Below are 21,136 nucleotides of genomic sequence, written 5' to 3'. Positions count from 1 at the left end.
TGAAATAACCTTTCTTGTTTAAATGATTTATTGAAATTGTTCATGACCAGATAACCTTTCTTGTTTAAATGATTTAATGAAATTGTTCATGACCAGATTGATGTTTGAAATTAAATTCAAAAACATGCAGGTCAATTGTTGTGTAAATGTGCTTTTGTGCAATTTATATTGTAACATAAAATAGATGTAAATATCAATTGGGAGTACATGCATATGTTTTACTTAATATTTCATTGTCAATAGCCCTCACAGGAACTGTGATATAGACTATAGCAATTAAGCAATTAACTCACCTGGTCAAATTCCCGTTTCGCACACATTTTTTCGATACTTAATTTTCAAATGTGTGCAAAACGGGAACAAACCACCTAAATAACATGTTAATATGGCTGTTCCGTGTTTCATATTCCTGACTAAGAGCGGAAATAAATGCTTTATAGCGGCGATACATAATATTTCATACAAATAGACATCAATATGAAAATATAAATATAAGCATTGAATGCTTAATTTTGGATATCGTCGGTCCTAAGACACACCAGGCAGTGCAGACAAATTATCATACCGCGCGTTATTAATTTGTCTGCATCACTTGGTGTGTTACAGGATTGACGACATCAAAAAATAAGCATTCAATGCTTAAGTGATATAACAAAAATGATTGTTGATATTTCAAAATAAGAAATAAAGACATTTTATTTTTAATTTAGATATATATTTTTTAATTCCATATAACTCTTTTCTTTTCTCATAATAATTTTATATAACATAAATAGAACCTATTCTTTTTCGGTATCAATTAAATATTTTCTTTTCTATATATACTTTTTTTCAAAATATGGTGAGGATATAAAACCAATGAAACCTCTCAATTGTCCGTCCTGTTATTCGATAAGTTTTTTTTTCTATTAAATATTTGTGAAATAATATACATTTTGCTTTAAAAATATTAACTGAAATTATGTTAATTCTTGAATATATTTAAGTGGATGAATTACATAAAAAGAAGTTGCAATGCAAGATGTGTGTAACACTATAGTGTATAGAAGCTAAAGCTCTTAATTCATTTTATGTGACAGTCTTTATGCAGCCAGTTTATCAATACAAAATTATTACTTCGTGAATGTGAAAAGGTGTGTCTCTGTCATAATACATACACATGCATATGTTTCATATACTTGTTTCAAGTAAAATTACTGTTTTACATGGACATTCATCTTACAGATATAAGTTATGTCAGCCCAAAACTTTTACTCATCGATGCTTTAGTCAGGCGTTTCTAGTAAATAAAAGGGTCGTTCACTATGAATGAAAAGCTTTTAGAAAAAAGTGTACGTTCGACAAATAAACACTCATAAATGCATTATAACTCAAAAAATATAAGTGTTTTGTTTCATTCTGTTTATGGCCAGATGATTCATTCTACATTCAATACGATTCAAGGGTCCCATAGCGAGGCTGCAAAATGTTTAATAATTACCGTCCGTATTGATATACTTTTTGAAAAACAATGACGTCAAAATAGCCAAAATAGCACGTTTTATCAATATTAAATTAGAGCAAGGTTATGGCAAGATTTTAAATAAGTTTAGATGAAATATTTTAAGAAAATAAAACGTGTCCTTATAAAAACAATTAAATATGTAAAATGGTCATATTCAAAACAGTTTAAGACCGAGGCAAGTTTTCTGAAGGGTTTCTATAGCAGTCAATCTGATATTAATACAAATGCGATCTGATAGGAAGAGGGCAATCTAAGTTACACAACTTGTACCTGATAAAAATGGTATATAAACAGAATAAAGATTAAAAAAATCAAATCAAATTATTTAATATGAAAAATATTGCATAAAAAAAGGTGATAAACATAGCAATGAAAAAAGTTGATCGAAAACACTTACTGCTTAACGAACATCAATGTTGTTAGTTAGGTCTACATCTTCAGTAAGTGTTGATAGCATTGACAAGAAGTGGCTTAGGGGTGGCTTAGGAGGATGATGAATGTTCATTAGGAAATTAATTATTGATAAGTAATAGAAAAATAGATTTAAGTAAGATAGTACAGATTGCTGTAAATCATTTTTATAGTACAAATTGATACCTTTTTACCTTGATAAACAAAACGTGTTTGGTATTCTTAAGTGAGTTCTTTCTAAATGATCTTTGTTTATTAAAGGGGGGGGGGGTTATTTGTACTTTTCTCGATATGTTACACGAGAATCAGAAATGTTAACGTTAAACATAATCAGATTCAAAAGAGTCAAGATCTAGTAATTTTATTTAGAATATCTATTAGTTGCTTGATGCATTATTACGTCTTAACTGATTTGATATATCTTTTTTCCGGTATTAAATGGCTTTGAAGGAAATATTTATGTTGGAAATTAAACAAATTCTTGATATTTAATTCAATTCATGCTCAGCGAGAGAGTAGACGAATTTTTTCAACACAACGAGAAAAAATCTATCAATAACAAACAGGTAATTTCGTATACATTTATAAAGTTTGATTTTGAATGTCGAAAATGAATGGCCTAAAATTTCATGTTGTCATCTTATTCATGAATAAAATAATCGAGTAATAGTGCTATCAGTTCCTCATTTGATTTCTACACAGTTCCACGGACATCTACACCAACAGGAGTGTACGCCTTCCATGCTTATCTTTCTATTGGCAGCAGTGGTACTTTTACTAGGTATTGCATTCTGAAGTTTGACATAGTTCCAATGAACAGTGGATATGGAATTTAATAAATACACAAAACATTATTATTGTGTTGTTAAATAAAAAGATATTTCATGTATGTACCTAAAAACCCTTTAAGTTCGTACAAGCTAAGTTTTTGCAGTACACTGTTTTTGAAAGCAACTAAACGCTAAATTTTCGCAATACAGCGCGTACAGCACAAACCGGCTTGTTTTCAGGCGTTTTTTTTTTTTTAGAAAACATTGAGCGCATTCTTGAACAAACAAAATATTTTCATCAGAGATGTATCTATTCAAGCAAGACTTAAAATAACTTGTTCAAAGTGTCGCTCTAAATTTTCTACTCGAAAAAAAATATAAGAACAATAACAGTTTTCGACTGATCTTTTGTTGATTGAATTATAAAAATAGCGTCCCGTATAACATCATATTCTGAAAGTGAGTGCCAATAAATTAGATAGATAGGTGAAATATATATTTTAAGATTACTCTTTAAAAAAGACCATTAATTGTACTAGAAAATCTTTAAAACGTGACAAATTATGCGGGCCATATTTGACTCATATCATGTACTGTAATATGAACCATTGTCAAGCTAGGAATAATTAACAAAAAACGAAAACATTTTAGTTTTCCGTTGCTGTATATCATATACTTAATCAGTCATAAGTGTAAATAATAAAAACGCATTTTTTATATCATTTTATGAATTAATATGCAAGAGTTTCATCAAAAGATATACGTATTCATTTTTTTTTTGCATCTTCCGGATAACAAATTTGTCGAAAATTTATAAAAAAGTATGTCAAAAGAAAAATCCTTTTCTTCCTTTTTTTTTTTTACCGGCGTTTGTGATTGAACATAAATTTATTTATTCATGTTTCTAATAATAAACAAACACACTGAGTATGTGGAATTTTCAAAACATTGGTATTGATCTGAGGTGACATTTAATATATATACCCAATGCATGTCACAAAAAATTGACCAAAACTTAGGGAGAGACACACGCCATCGTGAAAAACTAAAGGATATGAAATTCCATTGAAGACTAGTCATACTTTGACAGATAAATTTCTGGATTTAATTGATGAAGTTGCTGTCTTTTTAAGAAGCTATGCATGTTGAAAACGTTTTTTAAGGTTTCTCATCTATGCTACAGCATAAGCGTAAATAAAAAAATACTGTACACAGTAGGTCATTTACGATTCAAATATATAAATATGTTTGTGACAATAAACAAAATATGTTAAGGTAAACAGAATATATCAAAACATGTCTTTAAAATAAGGTATTGAATTATGATTAAACCCAATTTCCAGTTACCGTTTTGTAAGAAATAGACAAATTTTTTGTTGATTAAAATTTTTCAGAAAAATATATTAAGAAATAGAGAAATAGACAACTTATGTGGATTAAACTTTTTTAGAAAAATTCAGAAATTATTGCCCATATAAGCTCTTTATTTAAACAATATCGGAAGGATTTGTAAATGTGGTTTTAAACTACAAAAAATAGATACTGAACATCTATATTAAAACAAATACAACGATTCTTTCATATTGCAGTACTGTACACAGGGTTTTATTCGCCATCGTTGGTCTCGTTGTCAGAGGGCGAATTTTAGACTTGGCAAATTCTATGATACAAATAATATGTCTGTAAACACAACTGAAACTGGGCGAATTCAAGACTGGGCGAAACTGTTTGCAAGTGTAGAAGAGCGAAAATAACACGGGGCGAAAATTACCCTGTATACAGTATTTGTTAATTAGACGTTCTTTACATGCCCCAAGTCAATAATAACTCTTCATGGTTAACTATCAAAACTAAAAAATTCATTGTTTGTTTAATCTGATCAGTTTCGGATAAATAGATATTTAATATTCGTATCTAAAAAATCTGTTAGGTAGAATTTTATGATAAAAGTCCCGTATAAAGTCCAGAATAAGCAACATAAAAAACCCTTTATTTTCCCTCTTCATTTCTGCTGTAAACATTTTAAAGTTGGTTGTTATCATACTCTTTATGGCGACTATTTTGTTGTTGGTTTTTTGTTTTTTGTTTTTTTTTCTTCCAGAGAACGACTGTCGTTAAATAAAGTGCTACATGTATAATATATGCTACAGTATCATTGAATTTGACCTTTGAACCCCCCCCCCCCCCCCCGAAATTCTGTTTAAGACCACTGCACACTGCATTAAGGCACTAGCTATAGTAAGCTATGGTAAGGTATGAGCCAGATTTAACAAAGTGAGAGAAAATATGCTATCCAAAAGCATCTTGCACGTTAATCTTTACTTTAGACAAAAAATATTGAATATATATACGGAGAGGTCTTCAACGTTATTTAAGTAACTTAAAGGTTAAGTTTTCCATACATTATCATATTTTCGTCAATGGCTGCAAAGTATTTTCATCATATACTTATTAATGCGTAATATATTTTAAAAATCGAAGCAACTGTCTAATACATGATAAATTATTGAATGTGCATATGTCACATTATAAATTAATAATAATAATAAAAATCGATACTAATTATTTTTAATTAGCAACAGTGATATCAGAACAATTTCCATCCACTGAATGTAGATCGATATGGGAGATCGCTTACAACCTGTCCACTTGCTGCATGATTTGGTGGTGTTCGAATGTATACCTCATCTCCAGCGTTTAACTCTACAATTGCCAAATCCGTCGAGGACAAAATGTTAGTAACACTCCCGGCGCCGGCGAATTTTCCAGACACTGGAGACGAGTTGACAACAAGTTCTGAATAGACATAGCCTCCACTATAACAGTAGATGCTCCAAGAAAAAATGTAAACACCATGGCTTGGACAGGTAAATACACCTGTATGATGACTGTAGTGACCGCCGATGTTTGTGTGTTCTACATCGAACACAAACGTCTGGTGAGCGCCAGCATTATGCTCGCTTTTTGAGAGATAGGCAAAGAAAGCCACACCACTGGTAACTACTGGCTGTGTATCTGTTTTTAAAAGACAATGTGCATTAGTTTGAAATCTACCTTTTAATTGTTTGTGCTGCATGATAAATTAGCCAATATAGCATACGCTCTTTTAGTGTACTTAACCAACACTGTTGCAATAACGAATGGGAAAAAAACCTACGAAACTTTAGTTAAACAGGAGCAATAATCATACAAATTGCTTAATCTGTTTAATGTCATTCTCTAAAATATTTTAAAAGCCTGAACAGTAATTATTTGAATCATCTGGTTTGGTTCAGAATCCACACAAGGGGTATGTATTTAAAGTAAAAGACGGTATTAGAAATAATTTTACCTGTCGAGAGTAATCGTTTATATGATGTTCTTCCGGAGTTGTTAACGGATGTACCTCTTTGCTGTATTCCGGATGTAGAAGAATTGTTTTCGATTGTTTTAACACTTTTATAGTCATCTGTCAGAGATCCGTCTGTTTTAACGACTGTTTTTGATTTGTCAGTTTGCAACAAACTAGACTTTTTGATGTCAGTAATTTCCATTTTCAATTGACTGTTGATTTTCTGTTGTTTTCGGTTTTCATCTTGCAAGTTGTTAATCCTCCCTTTTAGTTGTTCATTTTCTGCATAAAGTTCTTTTAAACTTGCCTCAAAATAGATATTTTCATCTTTCATCTCAGATATATTCTGTAATAAAACCTCATGACTTACTTTCAAATCCGCTACCAATTTCTCAAGTTGACCTAATCTGATTATATCCGCATCGATGCTTACAGCATATTGAATGAAAATTATTCCAAAAACGAGCCAACACATTGCCATTGGATGCATTGTTAAGAACTAATAGTTGAACCGCTTCTTATCTTATGTCTTTCATGTGACCTTATAAGAAAATTCTTACGTTATATCTATTCCGTTGAAAGCAATATCTTTTAAAACAAAAAATGTAAGCAAGAATTAAACGAACTGGATATGAAAAAAAATACTCTATTTCGAAGTTTTTTGTTCTGTTTTCTCTTAATGTTTCGAAGGAGAAAGTTGAATTGTAAGTGGCGTGTTTTTTTTTAACAAAGTTGGCATAATTTGTATGTCTTGGTGCATCACAAAACTTAATGCCGAGACTTTTAAAAATATGATGTTTGTACGTTTTTCATGTAGCCATAGATCTCAGTACCACTAGATAATTTGAACTAGTCTAACGGTTGCCTACATACGCGCTTATGGTCACTGGGAAAGGACAAGTGTCATAGAGACCATGAAACGTGTTACTAAACCAGTTGCACGGTTCGGTTCGTACGCTTTTAGAACGATAAGTGATATACATATAAGTAATATGTGCCCTTTCACAAGGTTTGTACATGTATACAACGGTCGAACTTGTCCTATTATCGATCTCTTAACAGAAATTAACATAATGTGTATAGTCAAACAAATACTTTTAATTTTTGTTGAATCACCATACATGTTGGATATGTGCTGACCTTTTTAAGCAGTGATATGTACCACTAAATTGATTGAATTTTATATTGTGACGGTCCTTTATGTATGTCTGAAGGACCTGAAGTGTAAAGAGAGAGAGAGAGAGAGAGAGAGAGAGAGAGAGAGAGAGAGAGTCTATGGAACAGGTGTTATAAGTGTTTATAGCATAATGCCATTTACCTAATCATTCAAATCGTTGTTTAAACAGTACACGGAAGAAATACAATAGATATTAAGATTTTTTTCTGGTAAAAAATACGACAAGGGGTATAGAGCACTGATCGCCAGTACTGAAGTTAAAATCACGAATTCGAAAGGAAATGATTGTTGATTAACTTGAATTGGAAACATTTCTCTTCTTAAGACAAAGATAAACAGAACAAAATATCTTTCTATTAGATGATTTTCTTTCAAACATTTAGGAGAAATTAACCAGCTCGCAGTGTATGGCGTGATCTGTTACACTTTTATTGATTAACAAACGTATCACGGGAACCCCAAAATAAAATCTTGGCCAAATGATCTACAATTGTTAATCCAAAGAAACTAAGTTAAAGCTGAAATATCAAGTTCAGTGTTCAGTTCAGTTAAAACTGTAACTTGATAATAAATTTTAAAAAATTGAAAAAAAAATATGTTTACTCACTCAATACTTAAAGTCCAGTTTACGTGCACAAGGTTTATTATATTATAAGTACAATCAAAATAGTAATACCACACATTGTGAGAACATGTCTTTCAAGGTTTTAGATACATGTATCGGCCATGAAGTTTATATCGATTACTTATAAAGATAGATGAAGGTCTATGAAATTTTTTTAAAAAGTGCTTTCATGTTATTTTGGAGCCCAGACAACGCACTTCGAAGTTTTCATTAAACGCGTTGATATCGTCGATATCAACGCGTTGTTTCACAAACTTCTCTAGTTTATAAGTTTATGACAATTTAATGTTTTTTAATGTAATTTTTTTATATTGAAGTGATTTATTTGATTTGAATATGAAAAGAGGGTTAATGTTGAAATATTTATGGATTCTTTAATGAACCAATGGAGAAATTACTGTTTGGCCAGCTCGTTTTTTTTCAATACCACTGCATGTACTTAATTTACAACAGAACATATTTCTTTTCCAATCTTAAACCTGTACTCCAAGAAGCTGAATATCATATGTTTTGAATAGGAAAATTAGGGGTAGATAACCTTCTTCCTGTAATCAGTAAAATGATGCACAGGTAAATCATTTTGTATCTTTGGTTTTACCCCCAACCCAACACCCATCCCCGTTCTCAAATACGGTAAATTAAATTCACTTATGTTAACAAATCATCATACTATCAACAAATTAGACATTAAATCCCAGAATCTGTCATTTATATATATTTTTCAAAGTGTGTTAAGGGTCTCGATTCTAAAAAGTGATGTACCTTCATTACACACTTTAAATTTTTTTTTTTAAAGTGGGTTAACTTGCTCGAAAATTTAACGTACTTTGGAAAAAAATTAAACGTGCTTAATTTTTTTTAAGTGCGTTGCCACACGTTATGTCTGTGTTGTGGAATGCAAATCATTGTTTGTAAAATAAAAAAAATTGAAAAATTACAATTAAACAAAATTAAATGAACAATTACTTAATTTATAAATTATTAATATGACTTATTCTGTTTGCCTTATTGCTTTACCGAGATTCGTTATATTGTCAGGGTGATGTGTGGTGTCCAAAGTCGGCATTTTTACCTCCAGGTGTTAGCTTGAAACTATCGCTATAGCTTTGGAAATGTATCATAATGTTTTGGATATTAACTCTTGCAAAAGAGCTAGAAGTTTCTCTAGATAATCTGTTAAATTGACTGGTTGTCTACATGTAAATACGTTCTTAATTGCGGGATTCAAACTATAAATATGTCATATCTAAGCTGGAAATTTGATGTCCCAGTTTCTGTTCCAGATTCATGATAATTTCTTTCAAGTTAGTCCTTGAATACATAAATGCATTGAAATGCATTGAGACTAAATATATATAGCTTAAGTTGATAAGATAAATTTGTCTGATCTGTGCTAATTTCTGAAGGTTTGGCCGTACTGCAGGTTACCAGATATTGATAAGAAATGCACTATAATTGCATTAAATTAAACTCGAGTAGTTGGCATTGTCTTTACTAAAGGCAATATGTTTCTTAATACCAACGCAGTCCAACGTCTCTTTAAATAGAAAGTAAAAAGAGATATTAAGTATAAATGGCAGAGCTGTTAATTTTATCATTTTTTATATTCCTCAAATATATATTTATCTCAAAGTTCGAGAATTGATACCGTTTAATGCTGATTTTGATGGATTGCATAGATTAATTCGTCTTGACAATTTTCCAATGCTTTTTTACATTTATAACTAGAGAAAGTTTATAAATGTGTTTATAAGAAAATTAATTGATTGACATGAGCTACATTATTCTATTAATATCTAGGAAAATGTATTTACTCATCACTCAAATGAAAGAAAACATGTAAGTAGCCCTTTTAAAGGAATGATCAGTATGCGATATCAGTGGTCACTTGTCAGCATGAAATGGTTTTGTGTTATGCCAAAAGTACAACATGCATTCAATAGGATTAATTGCGCTGTTTTGTTCAACTCTGAAATAGCTAAAACCAAATAAACTTTAAGCTTAGTAGGCTAAATGTACTTACTAAGAACATTCTTACGCATTTCAAGTAAAAATAAAACATAAACCTAAGTCAAATACATTAAACGATAGTTTCCCAGTAAACATATTCATTAAATATTTACACGAAGCTGTCACTGCATAGTTAACAAAGAAGTGCAAATAATAATGTGTGCGCAAATAGAAAAGTTTCCGGAATGTCACATATGAACAGAACTGTGATCGGCCGAAGCCGAACACAAAAATATTTTAAAGAAGCGCCATGCAATAGTTTATTGCATTCTTTCGTAGGTAAAATTTACACATGTGTGAATATATAATAAATTCTTTTTATTTTAAGATAAAAGCCACCCAGAAAAGGTAGTTCTACTTGGTGGAAAACTTGGGACATGACTACGAGTGGCCTGTCTGAGACGAACATATACGTGGTCACCTTGATTTACATCAGTAACTACAGTCCCCGTAGCAAAGCCCCATTCTGTTGAAAAGACTGAGCCGGCCAATCTAGAACCGAGGACGTCAGTATTTCTCATTAATTCCGTTGAAACAACATCTTGGACCATAGACATGATGGACCACGTGAACACGTATGTTCCAGAAGAAGGGACGTCAAATATTCCATCAAAAGCATGATAACCATAACCTTTATTGACTGGCACCATGTCAAACTGGATAATGTGATGCATCGGAAGGGGACCAGGGATATCTTGTGAAAGATATGCATGGAAAGCGATCACTCCTTTTGGTGTGGACGAAGCTGTACAAAATTGCAAAATATAAATGTTAAATCCTTGTTCATTGATAATTCATGATATATTATATGAATGTTGATTAATCTTAAAAACACATGTCTTTGTATATGTTTAAGTAATAAAATTGAACGAAATCAATATTACATCATTCTTATGTGTCGGCCAAATAAAATGATTGACCTCCATGTTACAGCTTAGTAATATATATATATATATATATATATATATATATATATATATATATATATATATATATATATATATATATATATATATATATATATATATATATATATATATATATTAATTTCAGCGAGAGGTAAATAGTTTAAATTAAGAAATAAGACGTGAACTGCCTCGTAACATTATTCGTGCATTGTATCTTCATAGCAAAAGGTATATAACAGTTGACTTGGATTTTAACAACATGCAATATGATTAACCTACAGACAGACATTTTTTTCTCAAACTCAAACGAACACATTGTCTTGACACCAGGTCTGTAACTGTAAAATTCTGTACTTTAAATAGAGTAAATCATGCGAGTTCACCTATTTGTTTTCTTTCCATATGAGTAGCATCTTCGATACCAGGTTCTGGGAATCTTCGAACAACTGACTTATTGTCAATTTCATTTTCCGGAATGTTTATTTTATACGTAAAGATCCCTTGCTCTGCATTTGAATTCCGAGACCCTCTTAAAAGTTCGCTTTTATAGTTTTCAGATTTTTTTCCATCGATTACCATATGCTCCAAAGCCTTCACTCTTGTTTTTAGATCATCATTTTCTGAAGTTAGTTGGGTCACTACATCAAACATTAATTCTAATTTCTTTTCCATTTTCTCGATCTTTTCTTTCAAATTGTTCTGGGAATATCCAAATGTCCCATGTAAAACAAAGAGACACAAACAAAACCAAGGTAAGCCTAGTTCCATGTTGATGCTGGCTATGTATGAATGTATAAGACCTTAAAATGATATTATTTGCCATCATATGCAAGTCAGACGAAAAGATAAGAGAGATAAAGAAATATACAGAGACACAGGTATGCAATACACTAAGAAAACTTCATGATCTTTGACATTTTTGGACTATTAACATCTCATTGAGATGTAGGTACAATAATGTAATGTACCGAAAAGATTTAAATAAATTAAGAAATTGTTATTTCTACTTTGTTGTTATTTTTTTTGTTAAAAGTCTGCAATATTCAAAATGCAATTAGATAACGTATAGGATTTATCCTTGTGTGTCATTTCCATTGCAAACACATACTTCTTATAAATGCAAAAAAAAAAAAATAAAATAAAATAAAATAAATAAATAAATAATAATAATAATAATAATAATAATAATAATAATAATAATAATAATAATAATAATAATGTCCTTATCAGACTCTCCGTCTATCATTTGTTTTCATCACTTCTCTTTTTCGACTTTTCCGACTTTTTAACAAAGTGTATTATAAACACTTTAAAGTTAAGCAATGGGGTTAATGTACCTCATTACACGTAGACTTATACCTTTTTAGACACTACGTCACTACGATGGCGATTTAATGTTTTGTTAATTTGTTTATATTGTTTGATTGGGTTGTATATCACCGTAGGTCAACGGTTAAAGTATTTGGCTTCTGAACCGCAGATCATGAGTTCGAATTCGCCAGAAGCTTTTGTTCATGTTACATTTGAATTGAATTTTTGAAAATGCAATTTTTTTATCCATAATTTCAAATTTGTTTGCTTATTTGACTTAAATACTTCTTATACATTATGAAATCAATCACAATCAAGTAATTTTCTGCTGATTTGAGAAAATGTAGTGAGCCATCTTAATCTCAATCTCATTGACCAATCGGAATTTTGTCTAATTTAAATAGTTAAAAGTATTGATTGAATGTGCCATTAAATAAATAGTGCCTCTTTGGAAGGGTAACTGTTGAAATTGACACACCTTCGCGTAGGTTGACAATGGTTTTCTCGGGGTGTCAATTTCAACAGTTACCCTCCCAAACAGACACTATGAATTGTATCATACTGAATGTCTTAATTTTAGAGAAAAGTTCACTGCTTTTATATAGAAATGAAGTTAATTTTACGGCAAATCGCACGCGCAAAATTGACGCGCTATTTTATATAGTATTCCGATAAAAGTTGGATTGGGACTGGTGTACTAAAGTGGCGTTCACACCTCCTGGTGCTACGCTTAAAATATCAGCTCAAGCATTTGAAATATAAAGTAATGTTTTGAAAGTTACCTCTTTAAAAAGATGATTTGACCAAGTTTTCTCGTTGCCTACATGCATATAATTTCTTCATAGCAAAAATTAACCTATAAAATTTAAATGCCGTATCTAAATTCGACATTTGGTGTCCCAGTTTTTTATTCTATATTCATGATCTTTTTTTCAAGTTGGTCCTTGAATACATGAATACATTGAAATGCATTGCGCATAAGTATATATAACGTCACTTTATACGATAAAAATATCTCAACTGTACGAACTTTTCTTCTGAAGGTTTGGTTGTATTATAGGTCAGCATATATTGATAAGAAATGCACTATTGCATAAAAGGATTTAACTCGAGGAAGTATCATTGTCCTTAATAACAACAACATATTTCTTAATACTTAACAATTACTCTGAAACACTTCAAATCTATTTCTTTAAGCGATAAAAAGAGGTATGGCGTATAAATATCAGAGTTATACAATTTACGCTCTCAACTTCATTATTGGTCATATTTACAAAAAAAATGTTTTGTTGTTAAAGTCGTATATGATATGTATTGCCACCCCATGTACATGATAAAAACACAGCGGCCCAGAAGCCACAACGCTCACTTGAACAACATGAGCCATGCACTTGTTTAAATCAATTTTATAGTATCAAATATCTATCAAATCAAATAAAAATCAAAATAAAATCAAATAAATCATATCAAATATCAAATATCAAAGATCTTTAATTATTTATTTTTTTTATGTTAAGGTATCTCACTCCTCGCGTTTTGATTTCATTGCCAAGATGATCATTATAATTAAAATGAATATGATTTTATCTATCTAATCATCACTGAAAAATTATAATTTCATAATTACACAACATTCTTAAAGAAAATCCATTTGAGTTCAAGAAACAAAGAAGTTTTAGGGGGCCTTTTTTGTGCGGAAGGTCTTTTAGACAAGAATGACAGAAACAAGCAATTTTATGAATTTTCAATATCCGTTTCGTTTTATTATACTTTATTCATTATTCATATTTTTAACATTTGATAGGTTTATAACATATTCTATAGGTTCTGTGTGACATGTTCAAAATTAAATTTTGAGAAAGTGATACACGTTTAGCATAAAATCATGCATATTTATAGAAAATATCGGAAATTTTGTCAGCCAAATTTTGCGAGAATTTTACCTTTGAAGCCCTATATCTAAAATTTAACATCACTGACCCTCATGTTTAATTACGTTAAACTGATTCTGAATACATATCTAGGCAAACTGGATTAATAAAATTCTTGATATTAAAAAAAAAAGATAAAATCCCATTTTAGGTGCAAAAAGGTCAAATCAAATAGGTCATATCTCAAAGGGATGAATACATTTTTCTTTGTATTTTTCAAGTATCTTTTGTTTACAGATTCCAATGATATATCTCTCGAAAAACTCTTGATAAAACAACATTGGGGAGTTAGATATCTTAGGTGTCAAGCCCCAATTGTCATACTCAATATGTCTGCACAGTCTGGTGTGACATTAGACCGACTATCTCGAAACGTTTGAACCTATTGCTTACATAAAGATTTCCTTGTCATTATTCATGATTCAGTTTTGATTTGAATATGCATCTGCATCTCGTATCGGTATTTCGAACATAATATTTCTTGCTTATATTTAATAGGACAAGAACTGGTTCAATAATATAGATTATATTCATAATCAATAAATGCGATTGTTTCAAAATTTATATTGTGTTTAACACATATTGTTTCCAAATTTGACCCAATTTCCTAGGTGTCTTTACTATGATATGATGGTTCGGTGTAAAGTGATCATAAACGAAGTAAGGTCCTAATAGGGAAATGTGGTGAAAAATAAATGTATCTATTACCTTAAGTAGCACTTCAAACGTTCGCCTTTTAATCAGGAGATTATTGCACTGCTTACAAGTTGTTACTTTAGATTTAACAATCAGATGACTTTCTTGTTTGTGAGCTTTTTTAAGAACTTGCGTTTAATCTTCTTTAGTTTATTCTCAATGAAATTCATTCGAAAAAAAACATTGCTGGTTAAAAATTGTGTTAAAACGGAGTTATAGGCAAAAATACAATAATGTACTGTGGTTTCATTACTATTCACTGTGATTTCCTTATTATTATTGATTGTTATATGACATAAAACAATTTTAGAACCATCACTTCAAAATACTTCGAAATAAAACGAAATCAAAAAAAAATACCTCGAAATAAAAAGATTGTGTAAAATGAAATTTTAATACACATATAAAAGAAAACCATGCAATACGAATCAATCAACATTCATCATTTCTCTTCCTTATCTCGGTATGTACATCCTAGAATCTGTTGGATACTTCATAAGAATTTTATGTGTGTTAAATAACTAGAGTAGACCCATTTCTATAAAAATTTATATATATTGCTGGCAAATATAGAATTTACTTAATTTTCTGATCATTTTTTTTAACGACAGTGCTATTGTCCATTCAAGATTACCTTTCATCAATTCTGCCATATATATTAATTAATGCATATCATTACATATATGCATTGTACTTATGTATACCATTAGAAATCAACGGGGTATTTGTTATGTTTTCTATATTTTACAAATTTATAAATGACTGTGTATTTCACATAAACCTACAGTTTCATCATTGATATACGGATATTTTCTTTGTTTATAATTAAATTATATCATTACGTCTCCGGATTATGACAACTAACACAATATCCTAAGAGGACAATGTAAAATAAATGTACAATATATTTGGAAAACTTTTACAATTTTTGGACAAGATTCGAATATAGAAACTTTGTTTTTAAAACAATTTTTAAAACAATTTCCACCCACTAAATGGAGATCGTACTGAAGTTTCGCTCTTAACCTTTCCACTTGACGAGTGATTTAGGGGTGTTCAAATGTATACCTCGTCTCCAGCGTTTAACTCTACAATTACCAAATCAGTTGACGACAGGCCGTTGCTAACACTCTGTGAGCCGACAAATTTTGCTGACACTGGATAAGAATTGACAACCATTTCTGAGTAGACATAACCTCCAGTTTACAGTAGATGCTCGAAGAAAAAACGTAGACGCCATGACTGGGACAAGTAAATATACCAGTGTGGTGACTGTAGTGACCGCCAATGTTTGTGTGGTCAACATCGAACACGAACGTCTTATGAGTACCGGGATTAGGTTCGGGTCTTGAGAGATAGGCAAAGAACGCAACGCCATTTGGTGTCACTAGTTGGTTATCTGTTTTTTATGAGGCAATTTGCATTAGATTGAAATCTTTGTTTTTGTGTTAATATTGAATACATAATAACTAATAAGCTAATAGAGCATCCCATTCATCTTTTTTAAAAAAAAAATTTTATACATGTAACACGAAATTGTGTCAAAAAGGACAAAAAATAAGTATAGCTCTGTTAAGTAGAATTCTAGCAATGTCATTCAACGTAACCTTTATACTGTTTTAAAAGGTAATTATTTGATTAACTGAAGGAAACATCAATGAGGTATGTATTAAAAATAGGAGACGTTAATTACGAAAGATAACCTGTCAAAAGAAGACGCTTTGATGAGATTCTACTGGAGCTGTTGGGTGTTGTACCTCTTTGTTAATTCCGGGTGTAGAAGAATTGGTTCCGATTGTTTTGACGCTTTCGTAGTCATCTTTTGGCTGTCGATCTGTTTTTGATTGGTTTTAAGATTTGCAACAAACTAGACTTTGTTTTAATTAATTCTTCAGATTCACTCGCTTTGAACAGCGCTTTCATTTCGGTGATTTCCATTTCCAATTCACTGTTGATTTATTTTTGTGTTCGGTTTTCATATTGTAAGTGGTCAATTGTCCCTTTCAAATTTTCTTTATGGAGTTCGTTTATACCTTCCTTGCAATAGTTATTTTAAATTGTATCTCAAATATTTTCTGTGATAAAATATCATGACTTACTTTTAAATCCGCAACCATTTACTCACGTTGACATAATTTAATACTATCTGCATTGATGCTTACAACAGATTGAATGAAACATTTTCCAAAAATGAGCCAAAACATTGCCATTGAATACATTGTTCAGAACTGAATCGAAACTTTTCTTATCTTATATCTGACAGGTAATTTATTGCTCGATTAAAATGCACTTTTCACATTATATTTTCGTCACTGAAAATCATGCAATTCTTTGAACGTGGTGGAATGGTTTCAGGGTTTTTCAATCGACATGTGTTTAAATCCAATGCATTAATGTGACGTAATTGATAAATTTCTGACGTTTTATTACATACTTAGTAATAAATACAGGTTTTTTGCACATGTGATACAGATGACATCACAAAATCCGTATCGGCCTCCGGGGCTGATACAGGTTATCAGCCCTCCGGGGCTGATACGGATCCGTATCATACCCCTTGCGGAACTCCTCTGCCTTTTTTCGCTTCGGCATTTTTGCATGTTTACAGACGAAAAATAAAACATTTTCAGTTACAGTCGACATTTTTAAGTGCAGTTGAAAACTTCAAATGCTAGCAAATGTTTTAAAGCAGTCAACTTTTAAAACCTGATGAAATTCCGTTCTGTAGCTTCATGTTTGTTAAAACAAGAAGATCTCATATTTTTATTTAATACATGTACAGACTACTTTCAAATATTATTTAAATTCAATTTGTTCAAGTTGATGCCTTTTTACATAATTTATTACTAATTATGTAATAAATATAATAATAAATACCCTTTTTCCATATCACAACCTGTATCAGCCCTCGACCAATATCATCCCTCGGGCCTTCGGCCCTTTGGCTGATATTGGAGTCTTGGGCTGATACAGGCTATGATATGGAAAAGGGTATGTATTATTCTCTATATATCTGGTAGTGAAATCCAAATTATTTTTGTACAGTTAAAAAATGTTTGTAACAGTTAAACGAAAAAAAATCAACAAATCAATTACACATTATTGATATGACTTCTTATTCAATTTCCTTAACTATTTTGAAGAGATTTGTTGAATTATCACCGAGATGTTTGGTGTACCAAGTCGGCACTCTTACCTTTTGGTGTCTCGCTAAAATCTACAGTTGTAGCTTTTGAAATATATCATATATTTTGAAAGTTATCCCGTTAAAATAAAATAATTTTACTTGTTGCCGACATACATATACGTTCTTAATTGTGGGTTTCAAACTAAATATATGCCATTTCTAAGCCCGAAATTTGATGTCCCATTTTCTTTAAGATTCATGATCTTTTTTAAGTTGGTCCTTAATTACTTGATCCATTGAAAAGCATTGAGCCTTAATATATATAGCGTCACGTTTTAAGGTACACATATCTGAACTGTACAAATTTTCATTCCGAAGGTATGTATGTATTATAGGTCAGTAAATATTGATAATAAATGCACTTTTGTATTAAAGGGAAAGAACTCAAGTAGGTATGATTGTTCTCAATAAAGACAATATGTTTCTTTTGCCTAACAAATACTTAAAAACACTTCATGTTTATATAGTTAGGCAATAAAAATAGGTATGGCAGATAGATAGATAGATAGATAGATAGATAGATAGATAGATAGATAGATAGATAGATAGATAGATAGATAGATAGATAGATAGATAGACACCAGAGATCTACAATTTGCAATTTCCACTTCTTTATCGTTGGTATTTTTTTTAAACCTAAAAGACGTATTGCCATCCCATTTATTATGAAAAAAAAAACAGCGGCCCAGAAGTCACAACGCTCACCTGGACAACAGGAGCCATGACCTTGCTTTATTAGTTTTACAGTATTAAATACAGAAAATCTTGGTAGAAAAGATCTTATTTACAAGGATCTTTATAATTTCTTCCATATGTTCAGTATCAAGCCCCAATTGAATATGTCTGCACAGTCTGATTTGACATTAGACCGACTATCTCGAAACGTTTGAACCTTTTGCTCACATAACGGTTTCCTTGTCATGATTCAGTTTTCGTTTTAATAGGAATCTGCATCTCGTATCGTCATATTGAACAAAATATTTCTTGTTTATTTTTATCAAGACAGCAACTGGTTCAAAAGTATAGATTACATCAGTAATTAAAAATGCAAATGTTTCTAAAATACATTTCTTTTCCACCCAATTGCAGTGAGTTTTCTCTTTTAAATGTCATTCTCCTTTAATATAGGAAAATGAATGTCTATTCTAATTCTAATAACATTCAACAGAGCCCTAAATGGACTCCATAGCTACCGGTGTCTATAATCAGTAACAACTACAACTACCACAGTATCTTTCATTTATTCCATAGTTAAGATAAAAGCCAACCAGAAAAGGTAGTTCTACTTTCTGGAATACTTCGCACTCTACGAGTAGACTCTAGCCCTAGACGAACATACACGTGGTCACCTTGATTAACTTCAGTAACTACAGTCCCCGTGGCAAAGTCCCATTCTGTTGAACTTGTTGAGTCGGCAAATCTAGTACCGATGATATCAGCATTTTTCATCAACTGTGTGTCGACACTACCATGACCCTCAGACATGAAGGACCACGTGAATACGTATGTCCCTTTGGCAGGAACTATAAATATTCCGTCAAAAACGTTGTAACCGTTGCCTCGATTTAATGGAACAACGTCAAACTGGAGAATGTGATGGGCTCCAAGAGGACCACTACTGTCTTTTGAGAGATAAGCATGGAAAGCGATCACTCCTGATGGTGTGGATGTGGATGGCAATATAGTCTGCAAAGTAGTAAAAAGAAACTTCAATTAATTCTAAATTTAAATTTAGACATTACAAAGAACCACACACATGTAAAATTCAATTTATCACGAAAATACATAATTATGTACTATCTCCATTACCAGTAGTTTTACCTTTTCGTTTTCTTTCCAAAGAAATGTTATTCTTGATATCAGATTCAGTGACTTTTCGTTCATCTATATTCTTGTCACTTTGGTTATTCGAACTGTTGGTTTTAAGTGGAAATGTCATTTGCGCAGCATTTGGATTCCCAGACTCTCTAAAAGGTTCACGTTGGCGGTTTTCGAAATGTTTTCCGTCGGTCACCAAATCCTCAAGAGCCTTTAATCTGGTTTTAAGATTCCCATTTTCTGACGTTATTTCGGTCACAATGTCATACATGAGTTCCAGTTTCTTTTCCAAATTCTCAATCTTTTCTTCTAAATTTGTTTTGGAATATCCAAGTGCCCCATGTAGAGCAAAGAGACAGAAGAAAAACCAAGGTAAGCCTACAGCCATGTTGCTCGATCTGCACATGGTCCTAAATATTAGTCTTTGAATGCGCCATAGTACATGTATAAGTCAAACACAAGATAAGACAGAGACAAATATATACCGCGTCACTTATATTATGATAAAAATGAACTAAGTTTCGAAGGTTGTAATTTTATAGGTGTACTGTGCAAAAGGTTTTCGTGCTTTCTGATTTGTTTTATCAAAATATAATGGAAATCATATCTTGCGGTTTTCTGTTACACATGCAGTATTTCCATTGTAACTTCTTTGACCAATACAAATACCTTTGGGTGTTTTTATCAATTGTAATGGCTGCCATGACCATAACACAGACAACTATAATGCAGGTCAACAGTTTACAGTACTGACATGTGTACAGCTTATAATCTTGTATAGTCTAACAAGTATGATCTAGGCTTAACTGTCCATTTTCCAACATAGTTTTTTTTAAAACTGTAATATGTAAGGTTCATGGGGTCACTTTATCTGATCTATGTCAGTGGTCAAATTCAATTCAACAGGACTGAGTAGATTTTATTGGGACATAGTGTTTCACAGTTTTATGCAATTTCCGAAGGTGTCTTTACCACATAGTTAGACGGTATTTCTAGCATGGTAGGCATACAGCTAGATCAAGCAAATTGATATATTTACAGAGAATAGTGCTAAGTACAAAATGCACCCAGTGATATAGTTAGAATTAAGGAGGCAGGATGATAAATAAATAACAAGATTTACCTTAAAAATTTCAAATATGATTATTAAAATTAGTCATAGGCTATCATCTAGTAAAAAAAACTTTCTATTTTTTAGTTTTAATATTTCCTATACCTTTTCAAAATCTCTAAAAGCTCGTTCTAAAGGATATAAATAAAGTCAAAAATAGCCGCCACTATCCAGCCCTTCTTGAGTGGGTTCAATGGTCATGGCCATTCAAGACTGCAGGTATCTTCTTTGTAATAGCTCTATATACAAATTAAGAAAAATACCCAAATTCAAAAGGTAAGGTATTTTGATTTTTTGGACTCAATCATTAATTTTCCTTTTACTAAATTATACAAGGGTTGATCCA

The 21,136-nt window shown here is 31.3% G+C and overlaps 3 protein-coding genes and 1 pseudogene across 4 annotated transcripts; all 4 read right to left on the bottom strand.

Moving 5' to 3' along the window:
* Positions 1 to 5,196: 5,196 nt before the first annotated feature.
* Positions 5,197 to 6,506, bottom strand: LOC128172569 (caprin-2-like). The gene is made up of 2 exons (XM_052838350.1): positions 6,017 to 6,506; positions 5,197 to 5,700 (listed from the first exon to the last, which is right to left on the bottom strand). The coding sequence occupies exons 1-2, from the start codon at positions 6,504 to 6,506 to the stop codon at positions 5,273 to 5,275; spliced, it is 918 nt and encodes a 305-aa protein (XP_052694310.1). The 3' UTR covers positions 5,197 to 5,272.
* A 3,645-nt stretch (positions 6,507 to 10,151) lies between these two features.
* On the bottom strand, positions 10,152 to 11,504 carry LOC128172571 (uncharacterized). Its single transcript, XM_052838351.1, has 2 exons — positions 11,120 to 11,504; positions 10,152 to 10,573 (listed from the first exon to the last, which is right to left on the bottom strand). The coding sequence occupies exons 1-2, from the start codon at positions 11,502 to 11,504 to the stop codon at positions 10,152 to 10,154; spliced, it is 807 nt and encodes a 268-aa protein (XP_052694311.1).
* Positions 11,505 to 15,646: 4,142 nt separating this feature from the next.
* LOC128174200 (collagen alpha-1(X) chain-like) lies at positions 15,647 to 18,584 on the bottom strand (annotated as a pseudogene).
* A 482-nt stretch (positions 18,585 to 19,066) lies between these two features.
* LOC128172572 (uncharacterized) lies at positions 19,067 to 20,088 on the bottom strand. Of its 2 annotated transcripts, none has more exons than XM_052838353.1 (2): positions 19,676 to 20,088; positions 19,067 to 19,548 (listed from the first exon to the last, which is right to left on the bottom strand). In XM_052838353.1, the coding sequence occupies exons 1-2, from the start codon at positions 20,083 to 20,085 to the stop codon at positions 19,113 to 19,115; spliced, it is 846 nt and encodes a 281-aa protein (XP_052694313.1). In that variant the 5' UTR covers positions 20,086 to 20,088; the 3' UTR covers positions 19,067 to 19,112. The 2 variants fall into 2 exon arrangements, with proteins under 2 accessions (XP_052694313.1, XP_052694312.1); XM_052838352.1 differs by having other exon boundaries at positions 19,345 to 19,547; positions 19,683 to 20,088.
* Positions 20,089 to 21,136: the final 1,048 nt, after the last annotated feature.

Source organism: Crassostrea angulata, chromosome 2, assembly GCF_025612915.1.
Source record: "Crassostrea angulata isolate pt1a10 chromosome 2, ASM2561291v2, whole genome shotgun sequence".
NCBI lineage: Eukaryota > Metazoa > Mollusca > Bivalvia > Ostreida > Ostreidae > Magallana > Magallana angulata.
This window is presented reverse-complemented; position numbering and strand designations above follow the sequence as displayed.